The sequence below is a fragment of the Sus scrofa genome, chromosome 13 (assembly GCF_054392235.1).
Source record: "Sus scrofa isolate SSC_HxYL_T2T_F1_AM1 chromosome 13, Sscrofa_HxYL_maternal_Yorkshire_Landrace_v2.0, whole genome shotgun sequence".
In the NCBI taxonomy this organism is placed as follows: domain Eukaryota; kingdom Metazoa; phylum Chordata; class Mammalia; order Artiodactyla; family Suidae; genus Sus; species Sus scrofa.
Window position 1 is genome coordinate 165520490 of NC_139395.1, and position 19858 is coordinate 165540347.

The 19858-nt window shown below is 38.1% G+C and overlaps 1 protein-coding gene across 27 annotated transcripts in view; it reads right to left on the reverse strand.

Annotated features, from left to right (window-relative positions):
- Nucleotides 1-5470: 5470 nt before the first annotated feature.
- The window catches only part of DZIP3 (DAZ interacting zinc finger protein 3), a 137549-nt gene continuing 123161 nt past the window's right edge, over nucleotides 5471-19858 (reverse strand). For 19 of the 27 annotated variants that reach the window (XM_084991420.1, XM_021070431.2, XM_021070429.2 and 16 more), the window contains 6 exons: nucleotides 13127-13252; nucleotides 11175-11314; nucleotides 9623-9743; nucleotides 8993-9139; nucleotides 8804-8908; nucleotides 5471-7249 (listed from right to left, as the gene is read on the reverse strand). In XM_084991420.1, coding sequence (XP_084847546.1) covers nucleotides 7139-7249; nucleotides 8804-8908; nucleotides 8993-9139; nucleotides 9623-9743; nucleotides 11175-11314; nucleotides 13127-13252 — 750 coding nt within the window. In that variant the 3' untranslated portion in view covers nucleotides 5471-7138. Of the gene's footprint in view, nucleotides 7250-8803; nucleotides 8909-8992; nucleotides 9140-9622; nucleotides 9744-11174; nucleotides 11315-12973; nucleotides 13253-19858 lie in introns of all 27 variants that reach the window. The other 8 variants (XM_084991418.1, XM_084991422.1, XM_084991416.1 and 5 more) reach the window with 3 other exon arrangements.

Below are 19858 nucleotides of genomic sequence, written 5' to 3' on the forward strand. Positions count from 1 at the left end.
TCTAGGTTGCATATTTTTTCCTTTTAGCACTTTAAATATCTCTTGCCATTCCCTCCTGGCCTGTAGTGTTTCTGTAGAGAAATCAGCTGATAACCTTATGCGGGTTCCCTTGTAGGTAACATTCTGCTTTTCTCTTGCTGCCTTTAGGATCCTCTCTTTATCACTAACTTTTGCCATTTTTATTATGATGTGTCTTGGTGTGGGTCTATTTGGGTTCAATTTGTTTGGGGCCCTCTGTGCTTCCTGTATCTTGAACCCAGTATCCTTTAGATTTGGGAAGTTTCCAGTGATAATTTCTTCAAATATATTTTCCATTCCCTTATCTTTTTCTACTCCTTCTGGAATTCCTATTATGTGTAGATTGGCCCGGTTTATATTATCCCATAGGTCTCTTATATTGCTTTCCAGTTTTTTGATTTGGTTTTCTGTCTGCTGACCTGATTGGGTGATTTCCATTATTCTATCTTCCATATCACTGATTCGTTCTTCTGCATTATTCATTCTGGTTTTTACTGCCCCTAGTTCAGTTTGCATCTCTGCAAATGAATGTTCTAGTTTTTCTTGGCTCCTCCTTATATTTTCTAGCTCCTTTCTGAGGGTATCTGCATTACTGTTCATATCTTCTCTTAATTCCTTCAGTATTTTCACTATTTCTTTTTTGAACTCCAGGTCTGTCAGACTGCAGAGATCTGTTTCATTGTTGACTGTTTTAGGTGAGTTCTCCTGTTGGTTTGACTGGGAGTGGTTTCTCAGCTTCTTCATCTTGCTTGTTGTTTTCTTTCTCCTGGGGGAGTTGTACTCTCCGTGATCGGGCAGTGTTTGCCTTGTCACTGCCGTGGAATGTTTTCTGAGAGCTGGCGTTGTTGGTCAGTCTTTTTTGAGGCAGTGTGGCTTTTCTGGAGTGTTGATGGGGCTAACAGGGTCTCTTTGAAGCAAAGGAGGACTTCCTGAGGGCATACAGGACTGGGAGGTCCACACCACGATGGTAGCAGATTTCACTCGGTCAGGCAGAGCTTGCTCTGGTGTTTTTAGGCTGTGGGGTTCTTGCAGGAGGTTGGCAGTGTTGGGCAGCTGTTCCTCAGGAGTGCAGCGCCCCATGGGGGCTGGAGAAGCTATCTGGGTCACTGAGAACCTAAGAGGCTCTTCCCTAAGGTAGCCCAACTCAGAAGGGCAACCTGAGAATGTAGACAAATCTTTTCACAGTCTGGCCAAGCTTGTTGTAGCTTTGCTGGGCTGCAGGGGGTCCTGCCTGGAGCTGGCAGTCCTATGCAGCTGATCCGCTATAGCTCAGCACCCCCTGGGGGCTTGTGTGGCTAGCAGGGCCGCTGAATACCCAAGAGGCTCCTCCCCAGGGCAGCCCAACTCAGAAAGACCATCTGAGATCTTTTCACGGCCCGGCCAGGCTTGTTGCAGCTTTTCTGGGCTGCAGGGGGTCCTGCCTGGAGCTGGCAGTCCTATGCAGCTGATCCGCTATAGCTCAGCACCCCCTGGGGGCTTGGGTGGCTAGCAGGGCCTCTGAAAGCCCAAGAGGCTCCTCCCCAGGGCAGCCCAACTCAGAAAGACCATCCGAGAATTAGGCTGATCTTTTCACAGCCTGGCTAGGCTTGTTCTAGCTTTTCTGGGCTGCAGGCCTTTTCTCGGGGGCTGGTGGTGTTTGGTGCTGCTCTGCAGAGGTGTAGCTCCTTCAAAGGGCAAGCAGGTCTATACAGGGACAGCCCCTGTGGTGGTAGGCTTCAGGCAATTGTTGGGGCCAGCCCTCCCGGATGGCAGGCAGCCCCAGCTACAGTGAGAGCGTAGGGGGTGGCGGGGATGGGGGGAGGGGATGCACTGGGAAGCACAGCTTTCTGCTAGCTAGAGGACCTGTAAGCTTGCTGTAGCATGGGGGGTATTCTCTGGGGACCCACCCCTTCTTCTCTCCCCTCCCCAGCATGGGCGCAGACCAGGCTCTTCTCCCAGGTTCCCTCTGATGTGGCTTTCCACTTCCCCGCCCCTAGAGTATTGCTCCCTTCCTCTGCGACAGCTTTGTTTTCTAGTCTCCCAGGCAGTCTCTGCCCCGTCAAACTTGACAGACCGGTTTCTAGACCTCCCAAGCAGTCTCCGCTCTGCCCCCCACCCCCAGCCCTTTCCCGGGGACTAACCTCTGGAGCGGAGGACTTGGTGCCCAGCCCCCACCCAGGCATCTTAATTTTTGGTGACTGTGCCCGTAGTTCAGATGGTCTGTTCAGTTCTTGATCGGCTTTTCAGTACTCCAACTTACTGCTACACTCTTCTCTGCATCTGGAGATTCCTCCAGTTCGTTTGATCTTTCCCCCGAGTAGGTGACTTTCCAGGGTGCGGGATCCCTTTCTCCTCCTCAGTTCCCCTTTTGGGAGCACCCATCCCGCTCGGATTCACCTTCTCTCACTCTCCTCTTTTCTCCCATTCTGCCCAGTAATGTCACGAACTTCTTGCCGTTATTGGAGTTTAGGTTCTTCTGCCAGTGATTGGTTGCTGTTCTGTGCGAGTTATTTGTTCTTTAGATGTGCTTTTTTTGTTGTATTTGTGGGAGAGGGTGAGCGTGTCCCCCTACTCTTCCGCCATCTTGTCCGCCTCCGATAGCCATTCTTAATTCCTTATTTTCATTACCTCCTTTTTGAACTTGCTGTCCCTTAGACTGCAGAGGTCTGTTTCATTGTTTTTTCATTCAGGGTAATTATCCTGTTGTTTTAATTGGGAATGGTTCCTGTGCATCCTCATTTTGCTTATATTTTCCTACTCTGTGAGTTTAGGGAAAACAATTATCTAATATGGTTTTGAAGGACTATTTATATGCAGGAGCATCCCTGCATAGTTTGTGTGGAATTATTATTTTTTTTGGTGTGAAGACCGCTTTTGGTTTGAATGCTTGCTATGTCTTTCCTCAGTGTGTACAGGGTGTTATCCCTTTCACAGGTGGTGGGAAGGTACATGGCCTGTGTGTGCTTCCAGGCAGGTGTGGGCAGTGGGTGATGCCTGCAGGCAGAACCTAGTCACTTGGCCCTTGGCAGTGGTGGCAATCCATGGGAAGGTGGTGGTGGCAGACTGCACCTGGTTGAAGGGCCCTAGGCAGTGATAGTGTCCACCAGGGAGGTGGAGGCGGTGCCCAGGGCCCTTGGCAGCAGCTGTGGTGGGGTATGTATGTTCCCACGGAGATGGAGGCAATGGGCAACATTTAGTTGCAGGGCCCTCCATTGCAGCAACCTCTAGAGTGACTGGGGTGGCAGGCAGTGCCTGGCCATGGGACCTTTAGTGATGGCGGGCTCCACCCACCTCTGGAGTCTTAGATGGTTGGCGGCAGTTTGCATCTGCCCCCATAGCTTGCACAGGAGGTGCCCTGCTGCCTGAGAGTCCACCTGTGCACAGAGAAAGAATTTTCTGTGGTGGTCCTGCCTCCCCTCCCCTGGAACAATGACACCTCATTTCTCTCTAGTAGTCCCACACCTCCTCCCACACTCCTTAAGCTATGGTGGTCCACTCTCTAGCCCTCTCAGGCTGTTTCCACACAACCAAACATAGACCTCTCCCCAGGACTGACTTCTGAAGCTTGAGCTTCAGCACCCAGTCACCATCCGTGTCTTTTAGGCTGTGGTGCGCTGGGCAGTGGTACTGATCACATATGCAGCTCACTCTCTGCTTTGCCCTCCTCAGGTCAGCTGTTGCACTTTTTTCTGAGGCTCTGAGACTCCCCTCTCAATCCTGGATGATCTCCCTGCCAGTTAGGTGGCCTCCTAGCATGTGGAGTCCTTTCCTTTCCTCTTTCACAGCTCCCTCTCAGGAGTGCTGATCCCATCCTGATTCCTTTTTTTTTTTTTTTTCCTCTTCTCTCTCTCTTTTTTACTTTTGTTCAACCCAGTTATTTGGAGGTTTTCCTGCCCTCTTTGGAAGTTTGAGGTCTTCTGCCAGCATTCAGTAGATGTTGTATGCAAATTGTTCTACATATAGTTTTAAAAAATTTTTTAATGTGTCTGTGGGAGAAGGTGAGTTCCACATCCTACTCCTTCACAATCTTGATCCTGGGTCTCCAGGAGCATTTTATATATGCCAAGGAGTTTTGCTAATTTTGAATGTAGTAAAAAATATTAACTGTAAGACATAATTCATCATCCATTCTGGGAAACTATTGAGAATAAAAGGGAACACTACTAATAATATATCAAGATGATAGGCATTAACCAGGACCATCCCAAGCAAACCAAGACATCTGAGGGGAAGATCAAACTTTTCTTAAAATGTTGTATCACTATTATATATATATAATATATATATTATATATATTATATAATATGTATATATTTTTTTTTCTTAAAATGTTGTATCACTATTATATATATATACATATATATATGTATATATATATACTTAATTCCATGTCCAAAACAATCAGTAGATTTACCATCTGTGAATTATTATTTTGAAGAATATCATTGAAAAGGAAGTAAAAACTATTTTCTTGTGTGTATAAAGTCAATCCAAAATGGGGATGCAGCTATGAAGTACTGAAAGAGAACACTAGCTAGGGGACAGAAAGATCTGCATTCAAATCTCATAATGCCATTTCATAGCTATGACCTCAGACAAAATTATTTTCCACTTATTTGAGCCTCAGTTTCATCATATGTAAAATAAAAAGGATAGCATCTACTTTAAAGTTATTAGTGGATCAAATGAGGTAATAAACACACTTGATGGTGTCCAGTGAAAGCTGAAAAATATTATACAGATGATCAGTGTATATAATACATGTAAACATGAAGGAAAACATTACAAGATACATTCTCTGACAGTAGCTGCAGTCAAATTATTGGATGCTTACAGACTATCTTTGAGGTAAATATTATTACTATCACTGGATTTCTGAGTAGGATGGTATACTGGGTCCTACAGCAGCCACAGGCATGACAGTGATCATTGTTTATAGAAGAATGATCACTACAGTTTTCTTTATTTCTAAATTGTACCTCAAAAAGAAATCCCATTACCTTCAGCATCTGCAGAATTGGATATGACTTTCAAGATCATGCTCACTATATATCAGCTATCCTATTAAGTCTTCTGGCCCCATCCTTGGAACCAAAAATGGCAGTTCAGCACCAATACAATCTTGCAGCCTGAGTTTGTGTTGGAAGCATGTGACTGAGTGTCAGGGTCCTCAAGCATTAAAACTGGCTCAGCTACTATTTAGCCACATGACCTCAGGACAAGATGTTCCTGTAAAATGAGGCAATATACCAGAGGATCATTAAGAACCCTATAAACTCTGACATTTTAGGATTCTAAGACATCTCCTTGGTGTTTTACAAGTCTAGAAGACTGCCTTCTTCTTGGTTAAATCCTGTCCTTTCTTATAATAGAAGAAAAAGTTTAAGCACAATTTTAAACATAGATGTTTAAAACAGAGATGTCAAGTAGCTTTAGGATACAGTTAAAGTGATATACACAGATAAAATAGGTATTCATTTAAGAAACATTTATTCTTTCCCACATGAAAATGAAATTGCGGTTGTAAATATACAATAAGAAACATTTATTTTACAAGATAATTTGCTATATGATCATGACCTTGAAGTGTTAGACAAGATAATTATTAAAAGGCCTGTAAGTTCTGAATTGTGCAATTCTAAGACATTCTTGACATTTTACATGTCTAAATGACTGCCTTTATTTTGGTGTATCTTCCTTCACATTTTCCAGTCTTTCTCAGAGAAGAAAACATTTAGCATACAGTTAAAGAAATAGTAATTTTAAGTAGAGATTTAAAATAACTTTAAGATACATTTACACTGCAATACAGGTAAAATAATTGTTCAGTCAGGAAACACTTATTCACAGTATGAATTTCATTAATTTATGGAAAATAATATGAACTAAGTAGCAATTCTCTTACAAGATAACTGAATGATTTTAATTTTGTAGGTAGAGACATGTACAACACTTACAGCATTTATACAATACTAATTTCAAAATAGGTTTTTGACTTCTAGAATGAAAGTTCTTGATTACAAGCTTTAGATATGCAACTTAGCTCAGTAGGTGTAAACTCTAAAGAAGCAACTACATACAAATCTACCCTCCAGCCTCCAGCCTGAGAAAGTGAAATTAGAAACTTTTAAGGCAGGAAAAAAATTCCTCCAAAGTATAAATGATTACGGTCCAAAGGGCATGTTTACAAATGAACGTGTTATTTATCTGAGCAAGTGACTTAATTTGCACCCTAACTTCTTTTCTTACTGCTTCCTGATTTATAATTCTGGGGAATATTTATGCTACACCTACTGTACAAGACATTGAGAACAGTAAGAATCATCAGACATGGTCCCAGAGGCGTGCTGGTAAATGTTTAGTAACCAGCTCTTGAGAGGAAGGAAAGCCCTTCCTTATAGCATTTGCCAATTCCTGTGGTATAAAATACTCCCACTGTGGCAGATTTCAAGCTACCAACAAGTTGAATAACTGGCTCAAAAAATTCCTGAAACTAAGAATCACCTCTCCCAAGCTCTTATACTCCAGCTCCAACACACTACTGCTTGGAACCCACCTTCATGTAGTTTATAATCTATTCATGGGTACATATTTTAGAGTACAGAAAAGGATTGGGAAGATAGAGATAAAACATGAGGTGTAGATAAATAAAATATAGTTTATAAGCAATTTTAAAAGTTAAAAAGAATACTAAAATATGTGGAGTTTTTCCACTTGTTTACATTTATTTTAGGAAATTAAAATGTAATATATTTGAGACAAAGAATGAGTGCAATCAGGAAAAGATAAGACATCCTAAGATACATGCCAACAATAATCATGTTTATGTTGAAAGAAAATACCTAATAAGGTAAAAGCAAATGTAATGTAACTTTTAAAACTCCATCTTCTTTGAACTCTTTCAGTTTGGTCCATAATCCTGAAGACCTGTCCTCTCCTCTTTGGCTGCAGCTTTGATGAGATTAGCTAGCTTATTTTGCACAATATGGAAGAGCATACTGCTTCACACCATTTACACTATCCACTTGAATAAAAAGCAAAACTAAATTTCAGAGTCTGAAAATTGAACACTCAAATAAAAAGCAAAACTAAATTTCAGAGTCTGAAAATTGAACTTCCTTTGGATAGTCACCCCTTTGTATCATATCTTGGGCAAGTGCCGCCTGGGGTGACCAGGAAATTCTTCTGGTAGCAAAACATGAAGTCTGCAGGTTGGGCATGTCCCCTGTTGCATCAGCCAAGGTCTAATGCACTAAGAAGCAAAAAGATGCATGTGAGTCCCTCAGGTGTAGCCTAGCAGAGGCAGCTGTGACTCTATATAAAAGGGCTGCCAGCCAAAATGTTTCTGGTGTATCTTGGAGCTTTGCTTGGTGGATTATTACAGTAACTGCTGCAATCATGGCACTCTGTGGTTTGCTGAGCAATATGGTTGGTAACAGCAAAATACCTTTCAGCCAGTTTATTCTATCAAGAGTCTTTCCCCATCCCCAACTTTCAGGAAGACTAGCAGTTTTTCCTAATAAGGAGGTTGAGGAAACCTATTATACCTTTTCTCTGGTTTATTATATATTATTCTCATTTATAATCTAGAAAAAGTCATACCTAAACATACAAATGTCGCTAATACCTTGTTATCAAGTGATTATGGTATTTTGAAGTTAAAATCCCTAGATAATGGATGCACTTTTAAGATTGCTATTTCTTTTCAGATTGCTATTTCTTCAGTAGAACTCTTTGGTTATGAACTTATCTATTAAGTCATTTGCCTGAATACTGACTCTCCTAAAACAAATCATTTTTACTTGAATGAATAATGGAGTGCCAGGTCAGATGGGAGAGGATTAGGAATGGGCAGTATATATGAGGCCCTAACTCTAACCCTAAAGAGTAACCTGAATTACCTGCTTTCTATTCAATGAGCAATGGCAAAGAATAAAATAAGTTTTGTGAAACATTTATTTTCTAAATGGGTCTTTAGAACTTTTAAAATTTCAGATGGAAAAATCAGATGGCTAAGTATCTATCCTGGAGATCTTTTGGGATTAGACATTCTGTGTACATCTCTTCTTATCAGGGTAAATGCAAAATATAATTCCATACCAGGTATCACATGTCTGAAATTATGTTTTATAGATAACGCTTGAATAAGCTGGCTATTGTTCACTTCCTTGAGAAACCTTTCTTTTGTAAGATTAATTTTTCCTGTGTCAAATTACATCTCTGCAACAGAAGATCTGGCTCATAAGTTGTATATCAGTATCATTTGCACAGCAGCAACACCAGGAGTTAATCTATATAAATGTCAAGAATTAACAAAAGATATGCCAGCCTCACATTTTTCTAACATCAAAACTCAAGCTTCTGCATCCTCAAAAGCACATACAGGAGCCTGGGTAGACTGTTAAAGTTAAGTCTTACAGTGGCCATTGGCCATCATTAGGCATGGACAAAGGACACTATTTATAGCAACTCAGGGTGAAGTGGCACTGTTGCTAAACTGCCAACGGCCATGTCACTCACCATTCCTTCCAGTTCTGCTCAAAAGAACAGCTATACTCTGTCCCAATAAATCTCATTGTTGTCCCTTTCTCCTGCTAGGTGTACTGAGATCTGAGAAAGCACAGTGCAATCCATGGCCAAGTATGTGGAAACATACAAACACTTCTGTGTGGTACCCAAAAGCCCAGCTTTTATCCAGTAGAATTCATGATACAGCAGTGGATGATACATGAATATCACTTCAAGGACTGCAGTATGAATTTCACTTAGATGATTAATGGTAAAATATTAAAAAAGATAAGTTTACCTGAGAGTGGAATTTGTGTGCACAAGGCAAAACCGAGAGGTTGTCTGGAGAGAGATTCTCATGACAAATCACACAAGGCTCCTCTTCTTCTTCCTTATCATCATCCTAGAGAAAATACAGGGTAATAAATTCAGCTCATTTCTCTCTCTTAAATTTAAATGTATTTAGAATCAACAGTCTCAGTCTCACCAAATTATTGGCTCCTTCTAATTTGACAGGACCTTGTGAACTGAGGGGCTTCCGGGCTGGTTTTGAGGGCTGGACAGCATTAGCCTGGGGTGGAGTATGGTGGCTGGGTGAAACACTGTTTCCATTTGGCACTGATTTTCCTTGACTCTGAAAAGAAGAATACGTTTTTTTTTGTTTGTTTGTTTGTTTGTTTTTTTTAAGAATTGTACTAAAACAAAAAGAGCTAATAGAATACCATAGAACCAGGGTATAGTGAGAATTAGCAAAAGAGCAAAGGTCACTCAGGTTCTTAAGAAATTGTGAAATAAATGTTGGCAATATAACCCAAATACTAAGAGCCAAGTAAAAACAACTCCAGGTTCTCTTTTAATTAAAACAAGTCTTTGCATAAAATTAGAAAAAATGTACCCTTTTAGAATCATTCAAAATAACCTAGAGTAAATTTCAAGTTTTATTCTAGAACGATCAGGTGGTGTGTCCCATGCCATTTATTAAGTTGAACTGTTTATTATTAATAGATGATTGAATATGATTATAGATTGATTTCCTGATCATGTCATGGAGATAACTGACGGAGTTTACTACTAAAGATAAGGGCTAAAAGATATAGGGTTGGTTTGTTTGTTTTACCTGAGATCTCTTGGGGTCAATAAATTGGGAAATCTTGCAAACAATTTCATCAAATGTCAGTCCAGATAAGGACTTCCCATGAGTATTCTTCAATTTCCGTAAGAAATCTGTAAGCTCCTTTCTGGAAGAGAACAAGGAAAGAGCAGTGCTGATTTTCCTACTGCCTTTGAGGATGTGCTTTCCAAAGGAGATATAAAATCCTATCATAGGATTGCTGTATAGCATACAGATGTGACCCTTTAGATCTCTGGTCTAAAAAAGTGATCACAAGTCCATCTCCATTTATCTTAAACTAAAATGAAAACTCTTAATGTGCTCATTAATAATGATACTTAATGTGTTCATAAGTTCTAAATATTTCTATTTATTTTCTTTCCAAAAATATGTTTTAACTATTTCTAAAAGCTCACTGTAGGAAAATTAATTTTGTACTGAGCTCTTTATAACATACGTCTCAATGCTCTCTTACTAAGGATTAAAGTATTCCCTTCTCTTACTTAGGATTAAAGTATCCCCTTCTCTTACACAGGATTAAAGTATTTCTTTTTAACTATGTTACTATTGGCCCCTCTATTATTTTTAATGGTTTTATTTTATAAAACTCAGAAACAGAAAACAAAGATTTAACAGAACAGGAAAGCAAAGATTAAAAGACAAATTATGTGATAAAAAATCTAGGAATATCTTAATCTATATGTTTCTTTTCAATTCCCATGTCCTACTGACTCTACACATTTTTGGTAGGATAGGATAGGATGATAAAGAATTTTTCTTTCTCAAATGAAGTATCATGTCAGCAGCCTTATAAAACTACTTTTGATTTTTTACTGTTTATTTTATATATGTATATTTAGAACAACTATATTACAATTTTAGTTTTATTTTCTATTCACCATTATATTTATAAAACCATAATCTAATCCTGAAACATAACAGTATATATTAAATAAAAGCACTGGTCTTTAAATGAACATACTGGTAAAAACTAGAATTATTTCATTTGATACAAGAATAAAAAGAAAAGACACTTCATTCCTGGAGCAGTAGAATTAAACATCTTTCTGCTAAAGTCAGAACTGTGAAAAGAACAGTAAAATAATGATTTCTTGCATTTAACTATGTTCCCTAACAAAGAAACTATAAGGACCCTCAATAAAATTAAGGAAATAGGAAAGTAAAACCTGATGATGTTTGGGCTTCTATGGCATACAATTAACTTGAAATTCACTTTAGAAATAGTTTATTAAGATAATTATTGCAGCCGGTAGCATTAAAATTGAATAGGTTTACAGCTAGTTGTACTTTCAATAAATGAGCAAACCTAAATTTAAAAGTTTATTCTCTCATACCTTACAACTAATAACTTTAGTGAAGAGGTTTAGCATTTATATGGAACACTATCCTTTCTTAATAAATTTAATTTTCCTTACCAAGGCAATGGTAAGAAATTATAGGTACTTGTGTGTATGTGTGTGAGAGAGGTATAGGCATAAAAACGTTATGGAAACTATAGTGTATGATCTGTACTCAGCACTAAAAAAGACTAAGTTACCTGGTCTGTTGTGGAAAGGCAGTCTTCAGCCTGTCTGTAATCTTCTCCCAATTAATTATGGGAAGATCACTTCCCAGACCTGCACTGGGAGACATAGCTTCTCCCACTGATGCTGGCACCGTCCAGGCTATGCCAGCCATCTGTAAGGAGCACAAAATTACAACCCATCAATATCAGTTATTAGGATGTAAAGTTTCATGCCAACACGACATTTCCATACCTCAGAAAACGGGTAAAATAAAGAGGAATATTATATAAATGTTCCTTTTTTAGAATTTTAATCGGCACAAAAATATTTCTAATTGTTTATATTACCTTTATTTTAAAAATGGCACATTGCTAGTCTCAGTAACTGTAAACATATACAGAAATACATACAGGATGTGCATTTCTGAAAGCAACCTAGTTTTTTGGGGGGGTGGGAGGGGGTTATATCTACAGCATGAGAAAGTTTCCTGGCCACAGATCAAACCTGTACCACAGCAGTGACAATGGGGGATCCTTAACCCACTGAGCCACCAGGAAATCCTCCCTTTTTTCCTAAAGTTTGTTAATAGGGGAATAAATAATTATAGCATGTCTACTCAAGTCTTTAAAAACAAATCTGAGCATCAGAGATTCCACAAAATACATCTCATTAAAAACAAAAAAGAGTCTATGGCATAGCATTTATGGTAGAACTCATTTTATATTAAAACATTTTAAAAATGTGTATGCACAGAAAAGTCTGTAAGATATAAAATAATCTATAAACTGATTAGTTTCTAGGATTCAACAGCAGGGTAATTTTGCATTCTACCTGGTATATTATATATTGTATATATTTTGTGTATTTCTGTATTGCTTTATGATTAGCACACTACTTTTAAAATTAGAAAAATAATAAAGTTTAATTTTCAAACAACTAAATAAAGATGAGAATACTACTAGAATGTCTGCCCAGTGTCTCATGAATGTTACAAAGGTGGTATGGAAATTGTAGTGACACCTTTGAGCCATGAAACCATCAAAGTTTTCCCCACATTTTATGATAGTTCTTTCTTAGAACCATTAAGATTCTAATTAATATTTGCTTATCTGATTACTAGAATAATTATAAACATGGCATCTTGTACCTAAGACTAGGGATTATTTTCAAATATAAGATTATTACTTATAAAAAATTAACTACTAACAGCCATTGAAATTATTCATACAAAGCCTGGTAAGTTAGAGAAAAAGTAGAATATTCCCAGAAATCTAGGTTTGCCTCAGTGTCAAGCTTCTTCAGAGGAATTAGAAAGTAATCTTATAGAAAGTTAAGGTACTTTAATATTTTCAATAAAATTTTATAGTTCCTTATAGAATGGTTCAGGAACAAACCACATAAGCAGCCCTGTGATATCACGGTAATTAAAAGACATGGTACTAACTTGTTAAAGCCTAGATACTTTACATAAAGCCAGGCTCCATACAAATAAGTGAGTCCATTTGACTATATATATCAAAGGGAGCCTGTTAGCAATATACAGGTACAAAATAGATAAACATTGTTCTCTACTATACACACATATGTGTGTAGATAAAATTTTTCTTTAGCTTTGTGGTGTAATTTGGCTTGTTGTGACTTGGCTTCTTTGTTTTTCAACCTACCCATCAATCATGCTAAATTAAATTATCTGTTAAAATTATCAATCTAACCTGCTTTGTGGCCTGGTATAGAAGCAAAACTATAAGAGTTCTCTAAGATATTTATCTCTGTATCCAAAAACTAAGGTATTATCACTTAAGGAAAGAATTAAATATGTAATATGCTTAACTCAGTGCCTCACATGAAACCATTTGGTCATCACCCCCATCACCTTCATCATTATTTATCAAGTAAATGAACAAAGAGAAGACATTCATTTTGGAAGTCCATCATAGTGACAAAAAACTTGTTGATGTCTATTCCACCAAAAAGGGCTCTGTACCAGGGGATGTCTAGGTTGGCCAGTTGTGGAGATGACTCCAGAACAAATAGCAGGAATTTGAGGAACAGTGAGTAAAGGTCTAAATAAAGATTCTTTCACAATGGGTTTTCCTAGGAACTGCTGCATCTGAAATAGAAAAGAGAAAATAAAAACAACCCCCCCACATATTTGTATATTTATATAGTCAATGATCTAAACTCATAGAGCAATGTTTAGGGAGAAAATGATTTGAAACACAGGTACAAGGCACAATGTTGTCATAACATTAGTTAAATATATGAATATTTGAAAAAGCAAAGGGCAGAAAAATATACGAAAAAGCACAGAGAGAAGAGAGCTGGGTTCTGTCCTATTTTCTCTCCTACCTGGGTAAACTTGGATGCCAAATTATTAATCTATAAAATAAGAGGGTTGGGTTAGGTGATCTTTAAGGTTCTTTACCAACTGGAATAAAAGGACTATGCAAAGGAACTCCTCAATGAGTACTGTCCGTGCTGATAAACAATACTGACCTTCAGAAATTCCACTAAAGAACCATAGTTGTCTATAGGAAATATTTTGCTATTAGGTATTGAAGGGACCTTGTACCATGTGGTGGAGTTCTGCTCTTATGTTTAGTTCCAAGGACTACAGAAAGCTGAAGTGGGGTGGGCCTGGTAGATAAATCCTGCTAAAGTGATTTGTCGTACAGACATGTCTGTGGGTGTTACCGAACATCCTCAGGGGGTCATAGAAAGCTAGCCCTTAGAGTCTACCAATGGGATGGACACCTTATTGGATAGACTACAGAAGGGGACAGGTTTATTGAGTATCTACTGTATGCCATGTCTAGCACTGGCATAAAGCAGAAGTTCAACTATTTGTTGATTTTAAAAAATGAACATCAATATATCATTTAAGTAATGACCCTGAAACCAGCAGGCGAAACTTAATGAGGAACATTATAATGGAGAGATCAAGATGACATTAGATTCTTTTTTTTTTTTTAATTTTTATTTTTATTTTATTTTCCCACTGTACAGCAAGGGGGTCAGGTTATCCTTACATGTATACATTACAATTACAGTTTTTCCCCCACCCTTTCTTCTGTTGCAACATGAGTATCTAGACATAGTTCTCAATGCTATTCAGCAGGATCTCCTTGTAAATCTATTCTAGGTTGTGTCTGATAAACCCAAGCTCCCGATCCCTCCCACTCCCTCCCCCACCCATCAGGCAGCCACAAGTCTCTTCTCCAAGTCCATGATTTTCTTTTCTGAGGAGATGTTCATTTGTGCTGGATATTAGATTCCAGTTATAAGTGATATCATATGGTATTTGTCTTTGTCTTTCTGGCTCATTTCACTCAGGATGAGATTCTCTAGTTCCATCCATGTTGCTGCAAATGGCATTATGTCATTCTTTTTTATGGCTGAGTAGTATTCCATTGTGTATATATACCACCTCTTCCGAATCCAATCCTCTGTCGATGGACATTTGGGTTGTTTCCATGTCCTGGCTATTGTGAATAGGGCTGCAATGAACATGCGGGTGCATGTGTCTCTTTTAAGTAGAGCTTTGTCGGGATAGATGCCCAAGAGTGGGATGGCAGGGTCATATGGAAGTTCTATGTATAGATTTCTAAGGTATCTCCAAACTGTTCTCCATAGTGGCTGTACCAGTTGACATTCCCACCAGCAGTGCAGGAGGGTTCCCTTTTCTCCACAGCCCCTCCAGCACTTGTTATTTGTGGATTTATTAATGATGGCCATTCTGACTGGTGTGAGGTGGTATCTCATGGTAGTTTTGATTTGCATTTCTCTTATAATCAGCGATGTTGAGCATTTTATCATGTGTTTGTTGGCCATCTGTGTATCTTCTTTGGAGAAATGTCTATTCAGGTCTTTTGCCCATTTTTCCATTGATTGATTGGTTTTTTTGCTGTTGAGTTGTATAAGTTGCTTATATATTCTATAGATTAAGCCCTTGTCGGTTGCATCATTTGAAACTATTTTCTCCCATTCTGTAAGTTGTCTTTTTGTTTTCTTTTGGGTTTCCTTTGCTGTGCAAAAGCTTTTCAGTTTGATGAGGTCCCATGGGTTTATTTTTGCTCTAGTTTCTATTGCTTTGGGAGACTGACCTGAGAAAATTTTCATGATGTTGATGTCAGAGAGTGTTTTGCCTATGTTTTCTTCTAGGAGTTTGATGGTGTCCTGTCGTATATTTAAGTCTTTCAGCCATTTGGAGTTTATTTTTGTGCATGGTGTGAGGGTGTGTTCTAGTTTCATTGCTTTGCATGCAGCTGTCCAGGTTTCCCAGCAATGCTTGCTGAATAGACTTTCTTTTTCCCATTTTATGTTCTTGCCTCCCTTGTCAAAGATTAATTGACCATAGGTGTCAGGGTTAATTTCCGGGTTCTCTATTCTGTTCCATTGGTCTGTCTGTCTGTTTTGATACCAGTACCACACTGTTTTGATGACTCTGGCTTTGTAGTATTTCTTGAAGTCTGGGAGAGTGATGCCTCCTGCTTGGTTTTTGTTTCTCAGGATTGCTTTGGCGATTCTGGGTCTTTTGTGGTTCCATATAAATGTTTGGATTGTTTGTTCTAGTTCTGTGAAAAATGTCATGGGTAATTTGATAGGGATTGCATTGAATCTGTAGATTGCTTTGGGTAGGATGGCCATTTTCACAATATTGATTTTTCCAATCCAGGAACATGGAATATCTTTCCATTTCTTTACATCTTCTTTGATTTCTTTGATTAAGGTTTTATAGTTCTCGGCATATAGGTCCTTTACCTCTTTGGTCAGGTGTATTCCGAGGTATTTGATTTTGTGAGGTACAATTTTAAAAGGTATCGTATTTTTGTATTCCTTTTCTAATGTTTCATTGCTGGTATACAGAAATGCAACTGACTTCTAAATGTTAATCTTATATCCTGCCACTTTGCTGAATTTATTAATCAGTTCAAGGAGTTTTGGGGTTGAGTCCTTAGGGTTTTCTAGGTATAGAATCATGTCATCTGCATACAGTGACAGTTTGATCTCTTCTCTTCCTATATGGATGCCTTTGATTTCTTTTGTTTGTCTAATTGCTGTGGCTAAGACTTCCAAAACGATGTTGAAGAGCAGTGGTGAGAGTGGGCATCCCTGTCTTGTTCCAGATTTGAGTGCGACGGCTTTCAGTTTTTCCCCATTGAGGATTATATTTGCTGTGGGTTTATCATAAATGGCTTTGATTATATTCAGGAATGTTCCCTCTATACCCACTTTGGCGAGGGTCTTGATCATGAATGGATGTTGAACTTTGTCAAATGCTTTTTCTGCGTCTATTGAGATGATCATATGATTTTTGACTTTTTTTTTGTTAATGTGGTGTATGATGCTGATTGATTTGCATATGTTGAACCATCCTTGTGAACCTGGGATGAACCCAACCTGGTCATGGTGTATAATTTTTTTGATATGTTGTTGGATTCGGTTGGCTAAGATTTTGTTGAGAATTTTTGCATCTATATTCATCAGAGATATTGGGCGATAGTTTTCTTTTTTGGTGGTATCTCTGCCTGGTTTTGGAATGAGGGTGATGGTGGCCTCATAGAATGTCTTTGGGAGTATTCCTTCTTCTTCAACCTTTTGAAAGAGTTTAAGGAGGATGGGCACCAATTCCTCTTTATATGTTTGATAAAATTCACCTGTGAAGCCATCTGGTCCTGGACTTTTATTTGTAGGGAGTGATTTTATGACCTCTTCAATTTCATTTCTAGTGATCGGTCTGTTCAGTTGATCTGTTTCTGCTTGATTCAGTTTTGGCAGGCTGTAAGATTCTAGAAAATTGTCCATTTCTTCCAGATTGTCAAACTTATTGCCATATAGTTGTTCATAGTATTCTCTTATGGTTTTTTGTATTTCTGCTGTATCTGTTGTGATTTCTCCTTTTTCATTTATAATTTTGGTGATTTGGGTTCTTTCTCTCCTCTTTTTAGTGAGTCTGGCCAGGGGTTTATCAATTTTGTTCACCTTTTCAATGAACCAGCTCTTGGTTTTATTAATTTTCTCTATTGTTTTTTGAGTCTCTATTTTATTGATTTCTTCTTTGATCTTTATAATTTCCTTCCTTCTGCTGACTTTAGGACTTTTTTGTTCTTCTTTTTCTAATTCATTCAGGTGGAGGGTTAAGTTGTCAATTTGGGATCTTTCTTCTTTTTTGAGAAAGGCCTGTATTGCTATAAATTTCCCTCTGAGCACTGTTTTCGCAGCATCCCATAGATTTTGAGAGGTTGTGTCTTCATTATCATTTGTTTCAAGGTAGTTTTTAATTTCCTTCTTGATTTCCTCATTGACCCATTGGTTTTTTAGTAGCATGTTGTTCAGTCTCCATGGAGTAGGTTTTTTCTCTTTGCTTTTCCTGTGGTTGATTTCTAATTTCATGGCATTGTGGTCAGAGAAAATACTTGAGATAATTTCTATGCTCCTAAATTTATTGAGATTCACTTTATGTCCCAATATGTGGTCGATTCTTGAGAATGTTCCATGAGCATTTGAGAAGAATGTGTATTCTGATTTTTTTGGATGTAGTGTCCTGAAGATATCAATTAAGTCTAACTTTTCTATTGTTTCCTTTAGGATCTCCATTGCTTTATTGGTTTTCTGTCTAGAGGATCTGTCCATTGATGTGAGGGGGGTATTTAGGTCTCCTACTATGATTGTATTCTCATCAATATCTCCCTTTATGTCTGTTAATATTTGTTGTATGTATCTGGGTGCTCCTATGTTTGGGGCATATATGTTGATGATAGTAACATCCTCTCCTTGGATGGATCCCTTAATCATTAAATAGTGTCCTTCTTTGTCTTTCTTTATGTCTTTTGTTTTAAAGTCTATTTTGTCTGATATGAGCGTTGCGACTCCTGCTTTTCTGTCATGTCTATTGGCATGAAATACTTTTCCCCAGCCTTTCACTTTCAATCTATATGTATCTTTTGTCCTAAGGTGAGTTTCTTGTAGGCAGCATATTGAAGGTTTTTGCCTTTTTATCCACTCAGCCATTCTGTGTCTTTTGATTGGGGCATTCAGTCCATTGACATTTAAGGTGATAATTGATAGATGATTATTTATTGCCATTTGATCCTCGTGTTCCAGTTGATTCTATGGTTCTCCATTCTTCTTTTTTTTTTTTTTTTGGTTGGATGGTCTCCTGTTATTATCTGCTTGAGTGTATTTTTTTTTTCATTTTTTGCAAATGCAATATTTGGTTTTGGCTTGTGGTTGCCCTGTTTTTTAAGTATGCTAACCCCTTCCCATAATTGTGTGTTTTAGCCTGATGGTCCTGTAAGTTCAAACACTTCATTATTATATTAAAATTAAGAAGAGAGACACATACAAACAAAAAGGATTATTTACCTCCTAACATCCCTTGCCCACATTTTATGGTTTTGATGACTCTTTTATTTTTTTCTTTTTAATTTTATTTTGTTTGAAGCATGTTCATGATTAAATCTGTATGCTGGCTTATTTGAGTGACTGCTCTCTTATTGCAGTTTCCTCAGTCCTAGTTCTTCCTCTTCTTCTTCTTCTTCTTTTTTTTTTTTTTCTTTTCTTTTTTCTTCCCTTTCCTTCCTTTCTTTTTGGTTTAGAGAAGCCCTTTCAATATTTCCTTTAACCTGGGTTTTGTGTTGCTGTATTCTTTAAGTTTTTGTTTGTTGGGAAAAATTTTTATTTCCCCTTCTATTTTAAATGATATTCTTGCTGGATAAAGTATTCTAGGTTGCATATTTTTTCCTTTTAGCACTTTAAATATCTCTTGCCATTCCCTCCTGGCCTGTAGTGTTTCTGTAGAGAAATCAGCTGATATTCTTATGGGGGTTCCCTTGTAGGTAACATTCTGTTTTTCTCTTGCTGCCTTTAGGATCCTCTCTTTATCACTAACTTTCGCCATTTTTATTATGATGTGTCTTGGTGTGGGTCTGTTTGGGTTCAGTTTGTTTGGGGCCCTCTGTGCTTCTTGTATCTTGAATCCAGTATCCTTTAGATTTGGGAAGTTTCCAGCGATAATTTCTTCAAATATATTTTCCATTCCTTTATCTTTTTCTACTCCTTCTGGAATTCCTATTATGCGTAGATTGGCCCGTTTTATATTATCCCATAGGTCTCTTATATTGCTTTCCAGTTTTTTGATTTGGTTTTCTGTCTGTTGACCAGATTGAGTGATTTCCATTATTCTATCTTCCATATCACTGATTCGTTCTTCTGCATTATTCATTCTGGTTTTTACTGCCCCTAGTTCAGTTTGCATCTCTGCAAATGAATGTTCTAGTTTTTCTTGGCTCCTCCTTATATTTTCTAGCTCCTTTCTGAGGGTATCTGCATTACTGTTCATATCTTCTCTTAATTCCTTCAGTATTTTCACTATTTCTCTTTTGAACTCCAGGTCTGTCAGACTGCAGAGATCTGTTTCATTGTTGACTGTTTTAGGTGAGTTCTCCTGTTGGTTTGACTGGGAGTGGTTTCTCAGCTTCTTCATCTTGCTTGTTGTCTTCTTTCTCCTGAGGGAGTTGTACTCTCCGTTATCGGGTAGTGTTTGCCTTGTCACTGCCGTGGAATGTTTTCTGAGAGCTGGCGTTGTTGGTCAATCTTTTTTGAGGCAGTGTGGCTTTTCTGGAGTGTTGATGGGACTAACAGTGTTTCTTTGAAGCAAAGGAGGACTTCCTGAGGGCATACAGGACTGGGAGGTCCACCCCACGATGGTAGCAGA